We start from the raw sequence: 22,441 nt of genomic DNA on the forward strand, positions 1-22,441 counted from the left end.
TAACATGCACCATGAACATACAGAGTTACTGTAGCTCTATGGCACATCGGAACAGACTCATTATTCCATTTGTAAGGGCGCAGGGAAGGAATTGAGCTTCGTAGCTGATCTCAAGTCCTGTAGTTACAACCCAGGCCTACTCAATTTCAATTCTTGATGAAATATCACATCATGTGATATGCATATCAACAATAAATGAGTATCATAAACAGAGAACCTTTTTCTTTCACAGATACGAACATTTCCTTATAACAGCACTCATAGAAACATATGTGCTTAATTCTGTTTTATGTTTGTGTATTCTCTGTTCAAGAGCCCTGTTCATCTGTCGCACAAGTCAAACCACTCAAATACCTAAACATAGACATCATTTGTACAGCATGTTTTTATCCAGCGTTGGTGTATTGTGGCCTCTCTGTAGCAAGCAGTAATTTTATCCTGAAGTCATTTTTAACAGTGCAGCTTGTCTTAAAATGTCTTTCGATTTAACTGAGTTGACTATGATTAAAATAAAAAAAATAAAAATCTGAAACAAAACCACCCCTACGCAAATACTAGGACACTATCAAAACGCCTTTACAAGCAATATTCATACAACAATGTCATCTGTCAATTGGCATGAGGTACTGACATATCAAAACACAGCAATTCATCAACATAGTGAAGCCAATATCTCACAAATAGAAACTATGTTTCAATATGAGAAAGGAACCACAACGACAATAATAACATTGTTATTTTGAGGTAGAACATTGACTTCATCATTTGGAAGTGCTATCTGTTGGATTTTTTTTTTTCTTGAGCAGGAGAGTGGCAGTCCTTGAAATCTGAGGTAGAGAAGCACCTTTTTCTCTTTTGACTGAATGCTTGATGTATATAGAAACTTAACAGACAGCAAGATGCAGATCTCAAAGACTTCCTACAAGACATTCATTCCAGCTGAGGTAGGTTTTTCCGTTGCAAATCCTAAGGTTCACATAGCCAAGTCTAAAGTTTCATGAAGGCTGAAACCGATAAAAAAAACAAAAAAACATTGATATCACTGAAAAACAAAATCCTGAGAATAATTTGAAATCCCTGGTAGAAGGCCTTGGTCTCCGCTGGATGGGCATGTGAAGCCATTGGTAGGGTAAGAGCAGGCAGCAGGTTAATGAATGTTTAAAAAAAACAAAACTAAAATGTGATAGCAGGAAAAAAATACTTCTATGCTGTGCAGAAGAAGCATACTAAAATCACTGACAGATACACAGACTCTGGAGACTTCCACATCTGTCTGCTGCTGGATGCAATTACTAGAGCGCATCATTTTGTTCACCTACCAATGAGAAATAGTAGCAGTCCATCACAAAACCACACCCATTATGAGACCAGAGGGACCCCTTGTATTATAGTCCAGTGATTCCCATATAGAGTACTTAACTTACAAAAAATATATTTGCATGATAAAAACAGAACTAAAAAAAGGTGAATACTTCAGTTGACCTGAGTTGGACAGGAGTCTGAGTGAAGACTGGGGGAATTCTTGGCCTTCATTTCTTCATCAGCCTTCATCCTGTTGGCCCTCTGCTGTATGCTGCTGGAACTGCACCTCACACTCCTCCACTATGCTGAAGTCATCCAGGGTAAGTGTGGACATCTGAGTTTCACTGAATGGACAGGAGACCAGAGAGCACTCAACCTGAAAAGAAATGCATACAAACATAATGAAAAAACAAACAAAAACACAGAATGTTGTACTCTGTGTCTTTACATACAGTATACACAGATATGCATGCAACACTTACAAAATATGTATGTAAACATACTAATGCAGACAAACACAAGTAATGGATATTTCAGGAAAGTGATATGTAAAAAGCATTTAATGAGACAGATAGTGCAAGAGGACAAAGAGAGAGAATAAATCAATCAAAACGAGGGGTAATAGAGTTTGCTTAAAAAGTACTGTGGACATACCATAGTACATTGGTGGTTTTAGATGGTAGTTTAGATTACCATATTATATCATAGTTTTTTGCATGGAAATCCAATTAACATGACACTTATGCAAAAAACATAGTACTTATTCACATGGTACTTTAGGTACTTTTTTGGTAGTGTAAGTTCAGAGCTCATTAGAGCTCAATGAGTTGTTTTCATTTCCATTCCACTCTTACAAACACACTTAATTCTTCTCTGAGAAGAACAGTAACCATGCCATCCACATGTCTATATATGTATGCATTTCCTCTAGGGCTCACCGTGTGGGTGGTGTCAGGTGGATAGGAGAAGAGGGATGGTCCTGAGAAGAGTCTCTCCATTTCGTTGGAGTCGGTGCAGTTGTTTGCACCATGGGGTCCTCTGTTCCCCTCAGTGCCGAACCTGTGGGGGCCATTCAGGGCCAGAGCTCCAGGTGAGGAGGAGGACTCGAGCACAGCTCCTGCTGTGGGGTTACGGCCTGCCTGTCGGGTGGCCTGCACAGTCTTACACATCATCAACCTGTAATGACAGAATGATCAACTCAGGATGCCTCCAATGAAACCCTGCTCACCAAATACAGGCCGTTCAGTTTTGAAATGTTAGCGATACAAACCAAATACGAGCCCAGTTGCAAGAAACCCCTAAGTTAAGAAAACCTTTAGTGATAACACACTTACAATTATCAATATAGTTAAGGCCCGAATATACTTTGTTTTGACCAGACTGCGCTCGGTCAACCACGTTGCCTTTCAAAGTATACTCTTCTGATCACAAGCAAATTCAAACGTGTTTGATGCATGCCCACTACAACTGCTTTGTGATCATTGCTTGAATTGATTCCAGTCTTATGGGGGGGTCTCACCTTAGCGGTCTTGTGATGTAGGGGCGTTTACAGTTTTACTTGTCATTGGACCCCCCCCAATTTTTTTTTATTTTTTTTTATGGAAGTCCCTAATGCTTTATGGGGTGTCCCAGATCCCTCCAGCACACCCTCAGTTCAGGCACTCTTTGTGACACTCTTTTAGTACAGTCAACACCAGGCGCATGCGCCGATGATGCGCACAGATGAGGACTGTCCGTTTGTTGAGAAAATCTGGGCCAAGTGGACTGTGCTGAGGATTAAATTTGCAGCACGCATACTGTGCGCGGAAAAACTTAAGGGCTTTCTTGAAAATGAGCCCTGCTCTTCATAGGGTTTAGCACTCTCCTTATCCACTAAAAACAGGTGTATTACACCAAGTGCTTGGATTTACTGAGGAAAGTATTGATCAGGATATATGCATTAAACAGCACTGTGAAGACACCACGCCCCCATACAGTTCAGCAGTTTATCCATGGACCTTATTCAGAGTAGCGACTTATTTAATTTTTGACAGGAAAAACAGTGAGGCTATGAGGGATAGAAGTACAGTCTTTTCAATGGATTGTACAGTTGTGTACATTGTTTTTGATAATTCCACTGAAGAAACATTGAAAACATGTATTTTCAGTCACAAAACATCAGAAGACACAAGCTGTGAAAATGAGATGTGACAAAGACCTTTATACAGCTTTTTCAGTGCATGTCATTGAACAGACTGTAAATCTATTCCTCACAGCATCCCTTTCATTCTGGTCAAAAATCATATATGATGCTACTCTACATAAGGTCTATTGACACTTTATTTCTCTCCTTTTCACATTATGTTCTCATATGTTTAAATAAAACACAGCTTACAGCCACAACATGCTAATGAGAGTTATGCCACAGGCAGCACTGATTTCTCACCTGCCTCTGTAACTGAACATGAGAAAGAGAACACAGAAAATGATGCAGGTCACTCCGATGTGGATGCCGATGATGATGCCTGTGGTGGAGCTTTTATTCTGTTCATCTTTTATACAGTCACAAGGAGTATTTGGCACTGCAGGTAGAGAACAAGCACAAATACACAGTCTCAGAGACATTCCTTGTTGCAGAGGTAAAAACGATATCAGTCAGAAGTGTGCTGAGCGAGGGACTATGCTTGCATGTGTGTGAGCGAATGAGTGAGTCAAATCAGTCACCTGATTTCTCCACTGCTTCCTTCAGCGACACAAAACGTAGTGTGGCATTGCCCTCTCCATGCTGGTTGAAAGCGAGAATCTTAATTTCATAAACAAAAGATGGGTCTGCCAAGAGAGGGAAAACAGTGTTTTGGAATACAGACACAGACCAATGCCCAAGACCAACTGCCATGTTTTGGAAAAAACAAATGGTGCCATGTTTTGACTCAAATGCTCTCTGTCTACATGTGTCCATATGCAATAAATTGTTCTTATATGTAAAGCAGATCATTTTTCCGCCTGTACACAGGCCTGAACCAAGCTAGAAATTGAAATGAATAATCATTGTCTCACAACCCTAAACCACTGCTTCCAGACTCACCCAGCTGAGTGATGTTGTACTGGGTCACATTACGTTGGAAGGTAAGAGGTCCGGTAAAAATGGGGACTGAGACTTTACGGTAGTAGAGATTAAATCCTTCCTGTTGTCCCATCTTAGTGGATGGCTCCCACGAGGACTGAACCACCGTAGAATTAATCACCTTAGTGAACAAGGCTGGTGGAGCAGGAACTGCAGGGATGGCAAACACAGAGTCTCACGTTAAATGTTTTTCAGCAGCATGATATGAAGGGATAAAACATGCGGTAGGAACGTTTCCCTGAACAACCTTCAGTTAAAGACTGCGCTGTGTCTGTGGGAAATGCTTTATTGCTAAGAAGTTTTACAATATATGGAGTGAATTTGTGTTACTTGGTTGACGACTACTGCTGGTACAAGTAGCCCCTTGTGGCTTTTTTAGGGGAATGCAATTAACAACTCATAAAATAACTGGAAATGATACAATTATGCAATAAAATGAGCTTGTGTGTGCAAGATTGTTCAAAAAGTGTTTCATACCTTCTCCCAGAGTGCTCTCCACAGTTGTCTCAGAGGCTTTGCTGGCGCCACGGGACGTGTAAGCCTTCACGTAGAAGCTGTAGCTGGTGGAAGGTTCCAGTTCTCCGATTACCTGCTGCAGAGTCATTTTACTCACAGCCTCCTGGTACTCCATCTCCACTGGGTCTGAGAGTCATGTGTGAAGGCGAACGATGGAAAGAGAGAGTGTTTATTCATTTACTAGTTCATTCAGTGTCTATACAACAGAGCAGTCTAATGTAACAACATTAAATGAAAATTTTATTTTATTTATATTTTTTATTTTTATCAACACTACTAGCACTGTATTTATTTATATGTAATCTTTTTCTTTTAACATTTTTTGGCCACTGTATTTTGTGCATGTACTTATGCATTGGTAGGGTTGTTTGCAAAGCACTCATGCCATTAAAGTACTTTGAAAATAAAAAAAAAAAATAATAAGAGAGAGAGCAAGCGAGAGAAAGAGAAGAGAGTAAAATCACTGGAGTGAAAGTAAGATTAAAGATTAACCACAACAATTCTCCTCTTAATGTTGGCAGCAGTTGTCACAATTATGGCTGCAGTACATTTTATATTTCCCCATTATTAATTCAAGCCCAATTGCTACAAATGATCATGTACATAATAAATGGCTCAGACTCCAAAACAAATCCCTCATTGCTGTAGGGAAGCGAGGCTGCCAGCTGATGAAAGTGGGATTCTCTTTCTCTAGGCATATCAGAGTCTCTGAAATCAAAGTTACAGCAGTGGGCTAATGGCCGGCCCCTTTGTCTTGTAATCACCCATCTGATTGTCCTATAGAGAGGAAGGGCAGTGAGAGGGAAAGAAGCTCAGCAGAGGACACTAATGGCACTTTTCCACTGCATGTTATGGTTCAACTTGACTCGACTCTGCTTGCTTTACTTTTCTGAGCTTGCTTTTCCACTGCAGTTTAGTGCAGCCTCAACGTGGGAGGGATTATAGGCTGATCATCATAGTTGCGCCGCCTCTACTACCGTGACATCATCTTAAACACGACACAAAGGAGCAATGGAGGATATCGAAGGAATGGTGTTCTTGACTCTCGGCATGTGGCTGTTTTTCACAGCAAGACGACAAACTTTGTTTCAAAAGAGGCTGACGGCAGCAAGACAAAATACAGAGAAAAAAAAAACGAAAAAAAAAAACAGGAGAATTTGGGAAATCATACACCAAAGCGCAGACGAGGACATCACTGTGTTAGCTCAAAGACGACGCACGAGGGTAAGCTAACCTGCCATCTAGCTTATAGCAATGAAGCTGGTAGTGATGATTTTCTCTGACCAATCAGTGATCTGCAGGGTTTTGACGTCACATTTAATATCGGCTCGGCTCGCTTGGAAACTCGACTGAGGTGGTACTAAAAAAAGTACCAGGTACCAGGTACTATCCACAGTGAAAAACAGTAAAAAACCCCCAAAAAGCGAGCAGAGTCGAGTCGAGTCGAGCCATACCGTGCAGTGGAAAAGCCCCATAAGAGCACTTGATGGGTCTCAGATCAGCTGTTTAGTTGTATACAGTCCAGTACAGATGAACATCATCATGCAACTTTAAATCTTCCCACGGGGGAATGATGGAGAACTGAATACACATCCATCCTTTTGCTGAGCTTTCAGGGACACTGACCACCAGTGGTGACACTCTCATTTCTCTCTCTCTTTCTCTGTTATGGAACTTTTCAATTCAACTTCAAAATACTTTATTGGCATGACCATTTTTTCCATACAAATTGGAATAAGCATTCCGACAACTGCGGAAAATTTCACAAATTTGATGTATAATAACATTTATAGCAGTTTAAGAGAAAGTGTGTCTCTGTCTCCACCTCACCAATGTCACTATAAACTTCAGACTCTTTTAAGTTTGTTTGTTTGTGTCTGCCTTTTTCCATGGCTAGACTTCTATGACTACTCGCTCATCTCTGTTGCCATCTCTCACTCTTTCACCAACACAACTGATGGCAACAAGACAAAAAAAAAAAAAAATCAGTGATTTGCTATTGACTACTGATCTCCATGAAATCCATAATGAGAGAGCCTTGAGTAAGGATTGAATAAAACCTCAAAATGTCATGTTTTTTGGAAATCTACAATATCACACTTGTATTACTGATTTACTGTTGAGTGTTTTACATGCTGGAGAAGAGCAGAGTAAATTGGGCCTTATTTGATTTTGTGTGTAGCTTCACAAGCAGTTTTCCTACCAGCAGTCTTGCGTATATGTAGCACGTATCCAATGATGTCCTGAGCGTTTTGGGTGGGCTCGTTCCAGGACACCTGAATGGAGGTCGGGGAAAGGGCATCTGCACATACACCTGTGGGCACGCCAGGCAACCCATCTGCCCACAGCACAGTTAGGCGAGCACTAGCCTGCGTGGAGCCCGCGCTGTTCTCTGCAATACACTGATATATGGCCTCATCTTCCTGGGTTATACCGGAGATGGTCAGAGTACTGAGAGAAGAGAGAGAAAGAGAGAGAGCAGAGTGAGGGGTTAAAAAAGAGAACACTGGCTACATTCAGACTCGCATAATAGCATATTGTATCTATATTCAGAAGAAATAGTAAGAATAGTATGGTAATATGTGATTCCATATTAAGCAACAGAGCACAACAGTTTTGTTCCAGAACAAAACATCCCATTCATTTTCTCCACAATGGCTCAGTGGTTGGCACTGTCGCCTCACAGCAAGAAGGTCCTGGGTTTGAGTCCAAGCTCAGCTGGACCTTTCTGTGTTCTCCCTGTGTTTGTGTGGGTTTCCTCTGGGTGCTCCAGGTTTCCCCACAAGTTAAGTGAATTGGAGACTCTACATGCCCTGAAGGGCATCTGGTGTAAAACCTGTGCCAAGTCAAATATGCAGATCTCAGAAACTTCATGTTAATTAATGGAATTTGTAGTAAATAACTACACTACCCTTGATCCAAACAAGTCATACCAAATGACTTGAGCACTCACTGCCAACATACCTTTTTGTACCTTTTTCTTTCTGTCCAAATTTCAAATACTTTTTTTTGCTTACAATCAAAGTCTGTAATGTTGTGCTTCACCTCGGAGCAGGCTAAAATCCTTCATAAAAGATTTCTAAGCCATGAACCAAACCGGTTCATGGCTTAGAAATCTTTTATGAAGGATTTTATGAAATCCCTATGAAAGAAATGGATGGGAAAAAACATCCGGAACCAAGACGGCTGAAAAAGTGGGCAGGCACTAGAGCGCTCCCTTGGCTATGATCGGAAAGTAATTCCTTCCTTCTATTTAGAGAATACTGCACAGTATACCATGAAAAAATAACTTTTTTTGGCAGTTCGATCAAATAATGGGTCAAGATAGAAAGCATTTAAAATCACGTGCTGATTTGACTTCATTGATAACACTGCAAAAATGGTCAAGTCAAGCGCATTGCATTTTGTGACAGTTTCCACTAATTAAGCTCTGTTGTACACTGCTAATTTTGTATGAAAACAGTAGGTCATTCTATACATACATACAGTAAATAGAGTTGTACTACAGAGGCGGCATACTATTCCGAATACTGTCATTATTTTTTTTATCTTGAGATAAACCTGAGAAATTTTTGGCAGAAAGTCCCATTTAAAAGATCTCACCCAAGCACACTGATACATGTGGCTTACCTTCTTCTGTGTGTAACATGTAACTGCCTTAAAAAAAGCAGAAACAAAATGCAACACACCACTCTGGGTGCTCATTAACATGAAGCAAACCCAACCATCTGTCAAACTCATCCCTCCTGAATCCTCCTCTTCTGTCTTTATTTTTTCTAACTATCCCTCATATTTTCCACTCTCACCCTTTCAGTATTTTTACACTTCCTCCTCTGTGCCCCCTCCTTCACTGCTGGAGGATAAGGTGACGGCAGACGGGGCAGCATTATAAGTGGTGAATATATAATCAGGAATGTTTCCCCCCTTAATCCCTAGGCCATGAAAAAATGAAACATTTACCACTTAAAGGGCCAGGATATGGAAATGAGGGCCCTCAGCTTCCTTCATCTCTTGTTCTCCCTTAGCCCCTCCCCCTTTTTGTGATATTTTTGCATGCTGCTTGTGTTGTTGTAAAAATGGCAAGGGTGTTTTGGTACTTCTGCTGCAGATTGAATGGGAAAATGGTAAGATGTTCAGTGTATTTGTGCACCAGCATTGCATTCATTCATTTTAAAAGCCTGCAGCCTACAAGCAAGAATTTGTAATATGCTAGTCAGTTCAGGAGATTATTGTGCTTCCCTTCGTGCTCTTCATGCATAACCACCAGCCTCCAGCACCCTACCGCCTCTTTATCTCTTTTACATGTAAACACACACACACACACTGACACTATACAACACTATTCAACTCATTGCTTGCTTTTCTTGAGAAATTACTATTACCAAGGTCTGGTTCAGTGTTTTTTTTTTTTTTTCATAAACACTGTCTGTTTTAAGGTAAGATCACTTTTGTTGTCAGAGAGGTTATTGAGATGACCCTTACAAAAATGGATTGCAGTTAAACTGCAATCTGGTTGCAGTATTACTGCAATCTACAATATATAGTAAAAAGTGCAATTTTGTGACGTACAATGATGTTGTACTGCACATTGACTAACTGTTTGCACTGCACTTACAATGCCTTTTAACGGCAGTACTGATACAGTGCACTACACTACAATTGCAGGTCAGTGTAGTACTACTACAGTTCAGTGAAGTATACCTGCATTCCACACTGGTATAATTGCAGCACACTGCAAAACAATATAAGTTCATTGAAGTACAATTTCAAATCAATGCAGTGCAGCTGAATTTTGTGTAGTTCACCTGCAGTTCAGAGCAGTTAAACAGCTGTACTACAGTATAAATGGAGCTTCAATTGCAAATGCAGTTTTCACACTGAACAAAACTGCAGTTCTAATGTGTCTAAACAAGGGCTGTCGAAATTAACGCATGCGATTCATTTACAATGTTTGACAAATTGTTTATTTTTTTAATGTGATTAACATAATTACCAATTTGACATTAGATTCTGGCATTCTATTCTATTCTGTATGAGATCTATCTAAACACTATTTGCAATAGGGCGGAACCTTTGCGATGTAACCGGGAGACCATCCACAGAGATGCACACACCACAAACAAACACACAGCATCAAAGTGATGGAGAAAGGACCTCTTAACGGTAATTTTTTTGTACTAAACATATGCAGACGCAGCAAACTAAAGACTCATTCACACGACTCGGTGGAGTGAAGCAGCCAGCGTTTCCTCGCCGCCTCGTTGCGCTTCTGTTTTACTGGACTATTCGGATGAAGTATAATTATGAGGGCAGTATTAGCGCTAAAAGCAAAACAAAGCCCTATTTGGATGTCATTGTTTCTCAGAGTGATGCCTGTGTAACAAAATTTGCATGGCTCCTCTGTGATAAAACTCATGCGTTCGGATAACAATTAATTCACGGTGGAAAAGTGAGTTCGGTCATCCCATGAACCCAGAAATTTGCTTCTCAAATGGTCAGTCACATGTAATATTTGTATTAGAGGGTGTACAGTTTAGTTGACTTGTTGGTTATAGTTCTCCCACTAGTCAACGAGTTAGGTTGGTACCTACTAGTCAAAGATCACATGAATTCAATTGCTCTTGTTCCATATGGTGATAGAAAGAGGAATATTCCTTAGTCCACAAACTGTGTTCTGTGTATTTTGTGAATAAATACATTTTCAAATATAGGCTATGCAAATATATTTGGAATAACACGTGTAAAGTGTAAATAGAATTCTTTTCTCTTGCGCTGAGATGAGAGCGCATCATCAGTTGCGCATGCTCTCTCTCTCTCTCTCCAGCACGCAATCAAACACACACACTGGGCGTTTTCCAAATGGTATTTTTGCGCCCTTTAAGGGCACTTTGGGAAGGGGATGTCACTCGAAGAGTCGTTCCAAACAAAAGTAAGAAAGTTTATTTTTTCACAAAGGGCCCTTTTACAAGACTTTAAGTGAAGGGTACATTCAAACTGTAATGCCATGCTCTCTTTAGAGAGCCCACATCAAGAGCTTTGTCCTTTGTAGTGAGTAAGGCATAGGGATGATCACTTTCGATTGGAATTCGCCCACTTTCTCTAAGGAGAGAGAGAAAAGCCCCACATATACCACATACAGTAGAGAAAATGTGAAAAATACTGGGAAAATTTAGGTTAGCGCAACCTTTTCTTTTTTCTATGTAAGAGCTCCCACTCAGTGTGGAGCGGGAATGTAACTTTTCTACACATGCACATTAATATACATCTTGACAAATAACACATGTATATATATATATAGAGAGAGAGAGAGAGAGAGAGAGAGAGAGAGAGAGAGAGAGCGAGAGAGAGAGAGAGAGAGAGAGAGAGAATCTTATTTCAGCATTTTCAAAGTCTGTGACTGACTATAAAAATCATGCAATTAAATATTTTAAACAACATTGCCAATGATGTGTGTTCTTTACAGCACAGTACTGTAGTATAGAGGTCATGTACTGTACTGTGCACTGCATGTACTGTATCACATGTTCATGGCACTTGCTCTGATAATTTGTGAAAAAGGATGCCTTTAAATTTTTCATGTTATATTTGCTAGTGAATGTTTAATTTGAAGTATTGCATTGCTGATGCTCAGGTGTCTGCATGGCTAGGCACATCTTTAAAAGCTTTTTAAACATTTGAATGTCAATGGATTTTGGTCTTGCGGCTCGAGGTATGAGGCTATTGGCCCCAGCTGATAGCCCTGGCTCGAACTGGCCCAATAGTGGAAAAGCGCTTATGAAGTGTTTTCAATCAGATCTGTGGGCACCTGTAAAATATTCATTCAATTCAATCAAATTCATTTTTATTTGGATAGTGCTTTTTAAAATACAAATTCTTCTATGCAAACAGAGGGTGGAATTTATTGGATGTCATAGTTAATGAGTGGGTCATGATGGGACAGCAGTGTGAACAGGGTTGGATGGCATCTCCTGTCTATTTTCACTTTACATAGCCCACACACAGAGACCTCCCAACAGAAAGCCTGCTGTTTATGAAATTCAACACCAGCTGAAGACATTCATCCACCAACCCCATGCTCTCTGGGCCAATCTGTCTATTTTCAGGCCTGTGTCATAACTTTATCCCCGCACTCTGATGAACAGTGGGTCAAACACTGTTATAATCTCTGTACAATCATCTAGACAGCACAGTGTGTCAGTTCTGCCCAGTAAAAACACACAGCATGGGGAATGAGTGAGCTAGAATCTGTGACAGCATGTGTGACAGCATGTGTAACAGCGAGCAGTCTGTTGTCAAACAGCTCTTAATCTCTGTCACTGAACTTGTAGACAAAATGCACATGCTTACTATTGCGCATTCTTGAAAATATTTATAGGTTTAACACTGAAACTGGGCTCATGGGTGTCGCGTTATAAGTGTGGCTGTGTAAGCAATTTTTGAAATACCACAGATACAATGTCCATACTACTTGACAGATACATCACTGAAATAGATGTTTTGTGAAATAACACTTTTGATTTGTCCAAAAAACTGTAAAAAAAAAAAAAATAAAATTAAAAAAAAAAACAAAAAAAAACAAAAAAAAGAATCTGACCAGCCCACATGTACCAAATCAGAAAACACTGAGGCAGATCTTGGAACTACTTGATTGTCAAAATAATGGCAGATGGGGCAGTGTTTGGGAAACCTCTTTGAAAACAGTCATTAATTTTGCCAATTCTGTATGGTGCCGCTAGTGGCACAGACAAGCTAAAATAAATAATTAAAAAAGCTTTAAATTCAATGTGAAACATCGTTCACAACCCATTTAACTTCTATAATCACCATATTTCCAAGTGAAACAGGATATTTAATGAGAAAAATTGTACCATGGGACTTTTTTTTCTATCCATGGAAATTGACAGGATCATGAAAAGTGCAAATACAAGAACAAAGCCAGATGGTTAGAGGAGAGGTGTTATAAAGTAAGAGCCATCTGAAAAGGAAAGTTTCAGAGGTACAGCAAGTTATTCAATTTTAATCAAAGATTATGATGACATTTTTTTTTTTTACTAGTAATGTCCAGTGATGAATCATGCACAGTAAGACCAGAAACATGCATTAAGAAAGTAAGTAGGGTCAATTCTGATTTCATGTTGACTTTAAGTTCATTTAGTCAAACTTAGTCAAAAACAAATAAATTTTTTTCATCCGTCATTGTCTCTTTAAAGATCCACACATAACTTTCAAAACTGTTGTGCTTACTACAAAAGTACTTCATTGTTGTCCAGAATACTGATGTTTAAAGAGGAAAAGCACACAGTCTGCTTGGACCATCTGCACACTCTATCTGTCCATACATTAAAGCCTCTCCTTGGATTGACAGAGAACATCCTGAGACAGGAGGGCTGCTATTCAGCACACTGAGAGCATGTCTGCATTGTCCTCACAGAGCAGCACTCTTGAATTGGGTGCTCACCCTTATTCTCAGCCCTCTAGAGGAGAGAGAGAGAGAGAGAGAGAGGGAAAGTTGAGAAGGGGGTGGGTAAGGTAAGTGTTAGGTAGGAAAGGCATTTGAAGCAGGGCTGCTTAGCTGTCTCTTCACTTAGTAAAAGCCTTGTGGAAATGACTGATTACAGGAAAGGTCAGAGGTCAAGGCCAGTGCCCGCAAGAGGCATGTATTGGAGTTCAAGAAGTGACAAAAAAAGAATGAGTGCTTTGTTTTTGTCTACTTAGCTGTGTCAACTCTGCTGCAAAACATTCTCCACACATTCTCTCTAAAATGATAATGACCAAAAATGTAAGAAGTCAGTTCTAAACTTTCCTCTCCATGGTCAGAGCCACATTTCAGCAATGAAAGAACAGGTCAAACTCGAGACCGGACCAGGGAAAAAGCCCACTGGAGAGTGAAGCCCTCTTTGAAGGGTGATGTATCAAACCACAAAACCACAAGATCACCATTATCAAACAAATATCCATAGTTATAATGTCAACACATCTACCATATAAATTATTTATGCATGTATATGGGACATGTGAAATGCATATAGAATCACCTCCAAAGTCCTTCAGAGCGCTGTAAGAGCAGGTCAGTGCTGCGTGATTTGACTGCGGGTCAATGTGTCTTTTTGATTACTGTTGTAATAGTGTTTTATGTTTATGGAGTAGGCAATGACCCCGATGTGCTCCTGCAGCTATTGAACCGCACAACCTCCAGTCTGACTGCGGCACTCAAACACATGTCTGTAAACCTGCACCGATACAGAGAGCACACACGTTACCAGTAAACAACTTACAATATGTAATTTAGCAATTTTACACTACAATAAGTTTACCCAAAACTGAAAATTCTCTCATCATTTACTCACCTTCATGCTATCTCAGATATGTAAACTTCCTTTCTTCTGCTGAACACAAACAAAGATTTTCAGAAGAATATCTCAGATCTGTAGGTCTTTACAATGCAAGTGAATGGTGGCCAGATCACTAAAGCTCCAAAAAGCACATCAAGGCCATATAAAAGCAATCCTTAAGACTCCAGTGGTTAAATACATGTCTTCAGAAGTGAAATAAGTGCGGGTGAGAAACAGATTAATATTTAAGTCCTTTTTTTTACTATAAATCTCCAATTTCACTTTCACCGAAAAGAATGTGAAAGTGGAGATGTGTAGTGAAAAAGAACTGAAATTTGAATCTGTTTCTCACCCGCACTTATCATATCACTTCTGAAGACATGAATTTAACCACTGGAGTCTTAGAAATTACTTTTATGCTGCCTTTATGTGATTTTTGGAGCTTTCAATGTCTGATCACCATTCACTTGCAATTTAAAGACCAACAGAGCTGAGATATTCTTTTAAAAATCTTTGTGTTCTGCAGAAGAAAGAAAGTCAAACACAACTGGGATGGCATGAGGGTGAACTAGCCCTTTAACTTTAGTTATCTACTGTACATTAGTTAACATAAACTAACGATGAATAATACTTTAACAGCGCACATTAATTTTGGTTAGTTTTATTGTCAGCACATACTAATAATTTTTTTTCATGAAAAGTTGTACACGTTAACATTAGTTAATACATTTTGAAATAACATGAAATAACAATGAACAATTGTATTTTCATAAATTAACATTAACCAAATTTAAAAAATGCTGTAATAAAATATTGTTCATTGTTAGTTCATGATACCAGATGCATTTACTAATGTTATTAGGAATTGACGCTTTGAATTTAAATTGTCAGATTGATGCATTACGATACATTGATGGATTTTTACACTCCTAATCAACACGGATGGGCAGATGAACTCACAGATGAACTGCACGTGCTTTTGCATTTACCTGAAAGCACACACGCACACAAGAAAAGCACTACGTTAAAATCCAACATTACACTAGCAGAAAGGAAGCCCATTTACAATCACTTAAACTCCTGCTTCCAGACAATCCAGAGCCTGGTTAAAGTTGATATGTATCTGTGTGAAGGTAAATGAGTGCATGCACATGTATATAGGAGAGGGGAGGGCAAGAGGACAAGCTGATGAGTTTGCACATGTTGAGTGTGCATGTCAGTGTGAGTATATATCATTATGCTTGGGGGAGGCTGCCTATATACACATGTGTTGTGATTAATGTGTGCACGTGCAAGTTTGTTTAATGTACAATCAATTCTCTCTCGCTTTCCTTGTCCGAATCTCTTGAAGGTCAGCATCTCCCTGTCTCTCTCTATCTCTCTGGGAGGAAGCAGGTTTGACATATCAGTGATGTTAGGCAGAATATCCTGCCCACCCCACTCCCTAACCCCCTAGCCCACACAGATACTCATACACAAACTAGTAAAAAACAAAGTAAAAAGGCTGCTATAAAGGTGCACTCAGTAACTTTTTGTTTGTGTCATCTTGGACTTACAGTGACACCTAGTGGTGGGGATGCAGCATCATTCAAAATCAATAGATTTCAGTTACAGATGCCATTACTGGAATTCACTATTCACAGTCAGCCATGATTAATTTAATCCAAGAGTGAAAGTGTTCAATAACAAGAAGGTTACTGAGATTAAGCTAGTAGTATTTAGCTGATTCTAAAATAGCAGCCCCCATGAGGGCGCCCCTGCACCATGTAGAATAAAACAGCTTTTATAAAGTTACTGACACTAGAGTCCTGATCTCATGTGAGTGAGTGGTCATGTTTTTATACACGTGTTTCAAAATTACAATTCATTTCTTTAGGAGTAAAACATTTTACTGTTAAAAGTGCACCTTTAAATCCTTTCTGATGTTTTTTCCCCTCAAAAATTAATGACTGCAGAGATGTCCTATAAAATAAAAAGCAGCCTTACAATATGCAGTAGCAGCTTAAACTTGATGTGTGTAATTTTTCAGTGTAAAAAAGTGTTCTCCTATCTCAGTTTGAAGGTTGACTTGCTCAAGAGTTAGTCAAGTTATGCTTTTAAAACATTGCTTTGTTTAAGCAGTCCAACATGTCTGGCAAATTTGGGGCAGGACTACCTTGCCTGAACAATGAAGGGAGACAGGGGCAAAGGAGAGGCTGGAGAGTTTTGGAAACTGTTTTAAAAACAACCATTAGTGGTGCTACTGTAATTACTTTTCTGAGTGATCAGACTTTTTTCTGAGTGATCACTTGGTGGGTGATAAAACAGGCAAAACCATTCTATTGACCTTATTCACAGTAGTGCCATGTTTGATTTTTGATGTGAATAAAAATGAGGCTGTGAGGGACAGACTTATATTCTTTTCAATGACATGCACTGTATAAAGCTGTATAAAGCTCCTACATCACATCTTATTTTTTTACACAACCCATGTTTCCAAGACATTTTGTCTACTAAAATTTCTTGGAAAGATGTTTTTTTCCCCCTGATGTTTCTTCAGCAGATCAGTCCAAAACACTATAACCCATTGAAGAGAATGTAAGTCTATTCCTCACAGCCTCTGTGTCTTTCCTGTGAAAAATTCAAGATGGCCCTAATGTGAATAAGATCCATAGACTTACTTTAAATGAAGAAACCAGAGCTATATCTAGGGACCTGAGACTTGGAGGTGGCCTCTTTTGATTATGGGCAGCAAGCAACCTTCTAGCAACCACTCAGAACACCATTGGATTGCAACAACACACCAACCCCCACACACATCAGAAATGTTATGTTGCTATGTTCAAATGTTGACACACATTAGTCTATGATGTAAATAAAAACTAACAAATAAGAGGAATGGTCTCACTCAATTAGTTAATGGTGTTGTTCAGATTCAGAGATTCCAACTTATCCACTACTGCGCTCTCTCTCTCTCTCTACCTGTTTCTTTCATTCTTCTCACATCGCATGTGTTCCAGCCCACTTGTCTACTCCAAGTCTTTCCCAGTTGATTTCTTCTACCAATTAAATTTTCTCTCTATCTTTACTGTTATAAATTTTAACTGTAAACATGCTCTTTAACCACAACAAAATCCCTGGCAATAAAACATTTATAGCAATAGACATGGAATCACGTCAGAATCCATTTCCAAAGATATGATCATAACCAAAACAGCAGAGGAAAATAAATAAATAGCCAAACAGTTAAACCGAAGGTGTCTTCACAGCAGACATGACCCATCATAGAACAGAGACACACGGGATGATATGTATTCTCCTCTGACATTTGTCTAACTGACCTCAACTAGTGGCGTCCTAATGGCCGTCATAACACTCCAGCTGGAAGAGGACAATCATGGACATGACAACTGCTCTCAGTGACACAAATAACCATCTCCTACAGCAATACAGTAAACCCCTGTGTAAGCTATAAAGGTGTAGGACACCTGACTCTAAATGCAATAAATGACACTGTACAAATGATTAACCCCATAACATAGGAGCCAATGAATAGAAATATATGTATTCATATAGACAAAATTAATTCTGCTTCCTTTCCGGACTGCATCCCTTATATAACTTTAAAATATAACTTTGAAATAGATCGACATGTATTTTACACTTATCAACACACTATCACTCAAGATAAAAATTAGGTCTGTACCTAGTCCCAAGTGTGGCCATTATAAGTGTAGAAATCTCAGCCTGCACAAGGATCTGTGTTCAAGTTAAAAATCACACTTAATGATACAAAATGTTCAAGGGTCATCATTCAAAAAGTGAACGCACAGTAATTTCCTTTCCTCAATGTTCCTACAACGAAAAAATGTAAACCAAAATAAATGTGCTTAATGTGGTAATTTCTAAATCAAATGGTTTTATTCAAGCTAAAACTATTATTAAATATCACTATTCAACCTGAATATATTGTGTTACACCAACAAAACTAATTAAAAGGGTTAGATCAGGCTTTTTAAAGGTGTTATATGTAAGATTGACAACAAGCGTTTGAAATGGGTACTGCAGTCCAAATTCAAAATATTGGAGAGTTGCTTCCACGCCCCAGACTCGAAGCTCATGCGGGTTGCCAGAATGTTGACATGCAAATTAGCCAACTCAGCATCCGTTTTAAAGGATTTCTGGGCTTTAAGCTGTCTCCATCTTCCAAAGGCATCTCCAATATTATCCTTGTTTTACTACACCTCTGATCATGGTGGTTTTTAGACTGATGGTGAGGGTTTTTAGGTCGGGTAGAATCTGTTATCACTGATCCAGTGCGTTTGCTGGCTTCCATGGCTGCAGCACGCAGTGTTGTTTGCCTGCAAACTTGTTCAAATCTGGCAACCCGGTGGTGTCTAAATACTATTGGTGAGTGGGCAGTGGGCAATGGGCAGTGGGCGGGATCACACAGGTCAAAACATAAACAGAAATTCCGGCCCGGAATGGAAACTTCAAAGTATAATATACTGGCTGTAGCATTGTTATCGGAGAAGCCAGTATTTCAACTTAGCATGTTTCTTAATTCTCTAATGATATATTATGGTAATTTTCTGATTTAGTACAGAAAAAATATTACATATAGCACCTTTAAGGTAAAAATTGCAGAGAAATATATAATAAGTCCCTACAAATAAAAACGATATAACTATTTCTAGATCATCCCACTTTATTTATCACACATCATCTTGAACTCCACCTACAGAGCACCCACAAATATCCTTTTATAGTGGTACAGAATGCAATATAAAGTATATGTGAAAGAGTTATCCATTCATCATGTGCAGTTGGCAAGGTCCTCTAAAAAAAAAAAAAGCAGCCATGGATGCTTTACCGGTGTCTGTCAATATACTTCATTGACTACATTTAAATATGCATCTTTGTATGATCAAGGTCCATATTCTTGTTAATGCTTTATTCCACAGCTATCGAAATATTCCTGTATAGGCCTACATAGTAAAAAATATTCGGAATATCTTAAGACATATTTTGTAATTTAATGAAATCATTTATTTTCATTTATGTCCTCAATAACAGTTGAAGAGACTCTGAATGATGAATTGGAAAACGTAGGCAAGTTACTCTTTAAAATATGAGACTGTTACAGTGATTTTGCCTCTGTATATTGATTTCTTTTATGGTTTGTGAATACATTTTTTCCCCTCCTTGCTCCAAAAGTATGTGCTTTACATATTACAACTTCCTATTATCCCGTAGGTCTCAGAATCACTTTATAATTAATGCCTGCAGATGTAAATAAATCGCAATGTGACCAAATTCAGTCTCAAATCAGAACGTGGTCACACATTCAGTAAAACACTCAATTATTCACACTTGTGCCACAAAAAGTCAACACTCTGGGTAATAATAAACAGTTTGATAAAAATAAAAAAACTCACTTTCTATAGGTTGCTATTATTTAAAATATCACAACTTAGTCCCGCTGTCCCCAAATGAGGACATACATTTTTTTTTTGCATGTTTATTAGGGGCTACTAGTTACAAATCAAAAAGGGAAATGAAAAAATGCACACAACAGTTGGTTATCATACAATAAAATCTCACCTGTTGTTGTTCCTGAGTTTGACATGTCTGTCAGGTTCAAGGATCTGTCCATTTTTCAGCCAGGTGATCTGAGGGACAGGCTCACCCTGAGCCAGACAGTTGAAGATGGCAGTGGTACCCACCGGGCGGGCAATGGACTGAGGGGGTTGCACAAACTCTGCTGGGGCTGTAGGGAAAAACCAAGAAAGTTACAGTCAATAATACCCAAGAGATCATCAAATGAAAAAAGGTCACCAGTGTTTGAAATCCTGACACCCTTCTTGTGTTGGAAAATATAAAAATTTACTGGGTGACTTGTAAATGAGCTTTGTTTCCCCTAATAATGTCTTTTCCACTTATATCCCCAATTTCATCCTGTTCTATTCTATTTCCATATGTCACATATGCTAACACCTTCACAATGGCAATAGAAATATATGTAGACAAAAACCCCAGCACACACAATGCCCCCATGAAGTGAAAGAGAAAGTGTCTCACTACATGGCTTTGGCTTCATCACATTTATAATGAACGTATTGTGACAACAGTGGGTGGTAACAGAAATAAACTTGGAGAAAGCTTCAGATTAACTCAATTAGAGCAGGGCAAAAACAGATTTCACGGGGCCAGAGGAGGAAACTGAGAATCCATAAATGACACAGTGAGAAAATTAAAATAGATGAAGTGCTACAGAACAGATGCGGGGGGCTGGGAAGGGATATGCAGCAAGCTTGGACCTCCAAACTTTACTCTCTACTCCCCCCAACCTCACCAGAGTTCCCCCTACTCCCTCAGCCATGTTGTATTACTGCCAACTGACACAGAGCTGCGGCTAATCCAATAGACTCTTACTGCTTAATTAGGCCACATTTAATCAGCGAAAATGTGAGATTTCTGACTGATTAGCAACTGTTTGTGCCCATTTAAATTACCTTCACATCATTCATATCCACATTCCTATCATTAGATACACCCACACTTGCGCTCAGTGTGCGATGGCTTTAATTATTAAAGGCCGTAAATCGGCAAGTGTTGAAAGGCTCTGGCTCTCTCCTGTATTCCAGCCTTCTTCTCTTATCTATTGTTCTCTTTCTCTCTCTCACATGTATTTTTCTCTTGGGCTCTCCCTTTCTCATTTTTTCCTCTTCCCATTTTTTCCATTCTTTTTGTTTAAGCCACCTCTCTCTATCTCTGAGGTAAATGAAGTGTACTACAGTGAGCAAAAGACTGCTACACCATCTGGCCACTAAGATCATATCAATTCTCTGCTACATCTACTGTGCAGTGCTGCTCATCACAGTTTACACCCCTGAGCTTCAGCCACTACCTTCAAAGTCAGTTTCACAATGTTAGTTCAGATCAAGTTGCATGTTTATATACTGTAATTATGTCAAATCACAACAACACTTACCGAACTATTAACTATTCACACACTCCTGGTCATGTCCAAATTATCACCATTGTTAATCCTCCATTTCTGAATAGAGATGGCCATTAGCTCACCTTGCACAACGAGGCGTCCCTGAGCAGTTCGGCGCACACGGGTTCCTGGTTTGTTGGCCGCACAGACGTAAACGCCAGAGTGCTGAACTCTGACATCAGAGATCATCAGGTTTCCTGTTCCTAGTACCTGGATACCCTCAACTCCGATTGGACGGCCATCTGAAAGAGAGATGAATGGATGAAGACTGTTGACAAAGGCTGACGGATGAAGAATGAGGTTATAAGGATACATTTTAAGATAAATAAAGAGACAGATGGGAATAGAGAGATACAGAGTAGCATGTGATTAACCAGCCTTTAAATCATTCACTGCCACACAGAACTAAAAAAGAAGTTTACAGAGCCACAGAAGTGTATTATGTAAGTGCAAAACAGCATGTGTTGTGTCTCAGAATTTAACAGCTCTTGTTAAATGTGACTAATTATGAAAGCACAAAGTGCTATCCATTTTTCTGCCCTGGGGCGAGAAACGTCTTAAGAGATAGATAAAGTCACACACACACACACACACACACAGAGAGAGAGAGAGAGAGAGAGAGAGAGAGAGAGAGAGAGAGAGAGAGAATGATGAACTTATATGAACACTGATCGCAGATGAAGCAAGGCTCCTAGACATGGGGGCTTTGGACATGGGAGGCGACCCATGAACGACTGACACAGGAGAATTCTGTTACCATTGACATGTCTCATACATGTGTAGAACACATACTAGTGTGTGATGGCCTCTCTGAATGTTCTCAAGAGCAGCACTGAATCACAGAAGCTACTGCAAAATGAACTCGGTGTGGAACACTGCACTCACTTGCAGTTTTAATTGCGGAGTGAAGAAAAGCTGCTAATAAAAATTAACAATCCCTCTAATCACTTCTTCCACTCATTTCACTGGCCACTCAGGTCTTTCATTCTGTTTATTAATCTGCCTGACAAAATGACATTAGACACGATGCTCAAGTGGGGTGTTTGGCCAGATATAACTGACTGGCATCTGTTGGCTGGATCAGTCAGGCTTTAAGGGGCAGAAACATCTCCACTTCTCTTTCAGCACAACAGTTAATGATAACAGCATTCATCTGTCTGCAAGTGGTCAAGATGGATTCTGGAACATGGTAGCTGCTTTTTACTG

At 39.4% G+C, this 22,441-nt stretch overlaps 1 protein-coding gene across 1 annotated transcript in view; it reads right to left on the bottom strand.

The window, feature by feature from the left end:
• Window positions 1-281: 281 nt before the first annotated feature.
• The window catches only part of LOC127442875 (immunoglobulin superfamily DCC subclass member 3-like), a 93,180-nt gene continuing 71,020 nt past the window's right edge, over window positions 282-22,441 (bottom strand). Inside the window, exons 6-14 of the mRNA XM_051701164.1 lie at window positions 21,319-21,477; window positions 19,837-20,002; window positions 7,125-7,372; window positions 4,883-5,047; window positions 4,367-4,555; window positions 4,006-4,110; window positions 3,728-3,863; window positions 2,241-2,478; window positions 282-1,678 (exon numbers count right to left, since the gene is read on the bottom strand). Coding sequence (XP_051557124.1) covers window positions 1,541-1,678; window positions 2,241-2,478; window positions 3,728-3,863; window positions 4,006-4,110; window positions 4,367-4,555; window positions 4,883-5,047; window positions 7,125-7,372; window positions 19,837-20,002; window positions 21,319-21,477 — 1,544 coding nt within the window. The 3' untranslated portion in view covers window positions 282-1,540. The remainder of the gene's footprint in view (window positions 1,679-2,240; window positions 2,479-3,727; window positions 3,864-4,005; window positions 4,111-4,366; window positions 4,556-4,882; window positions 5,048-7,124; window positions 7,373-19,836; window positions 20,003-21,318; window positions 21,478-22,441) is intronic.

The sequence above is a fragment of the Myxocyprinus asiaticus genome, chromosome 1, assembly GCF_019703515.2.
Source record: "Myxocyprinus asiaticus isolate MX2 ecotype Aquarium Trade chromosome 1, UBuf_Myxa_2, whole genome shotgun sequence".
NCBI classification, from domain to species: domain Eukaryota; kingdom Metazoa; phylum Chordata; class Actinopteri; order Cypriniformes; family Catostomidae; genus Myxocyprinus; species Myxocyprinus asiaticus.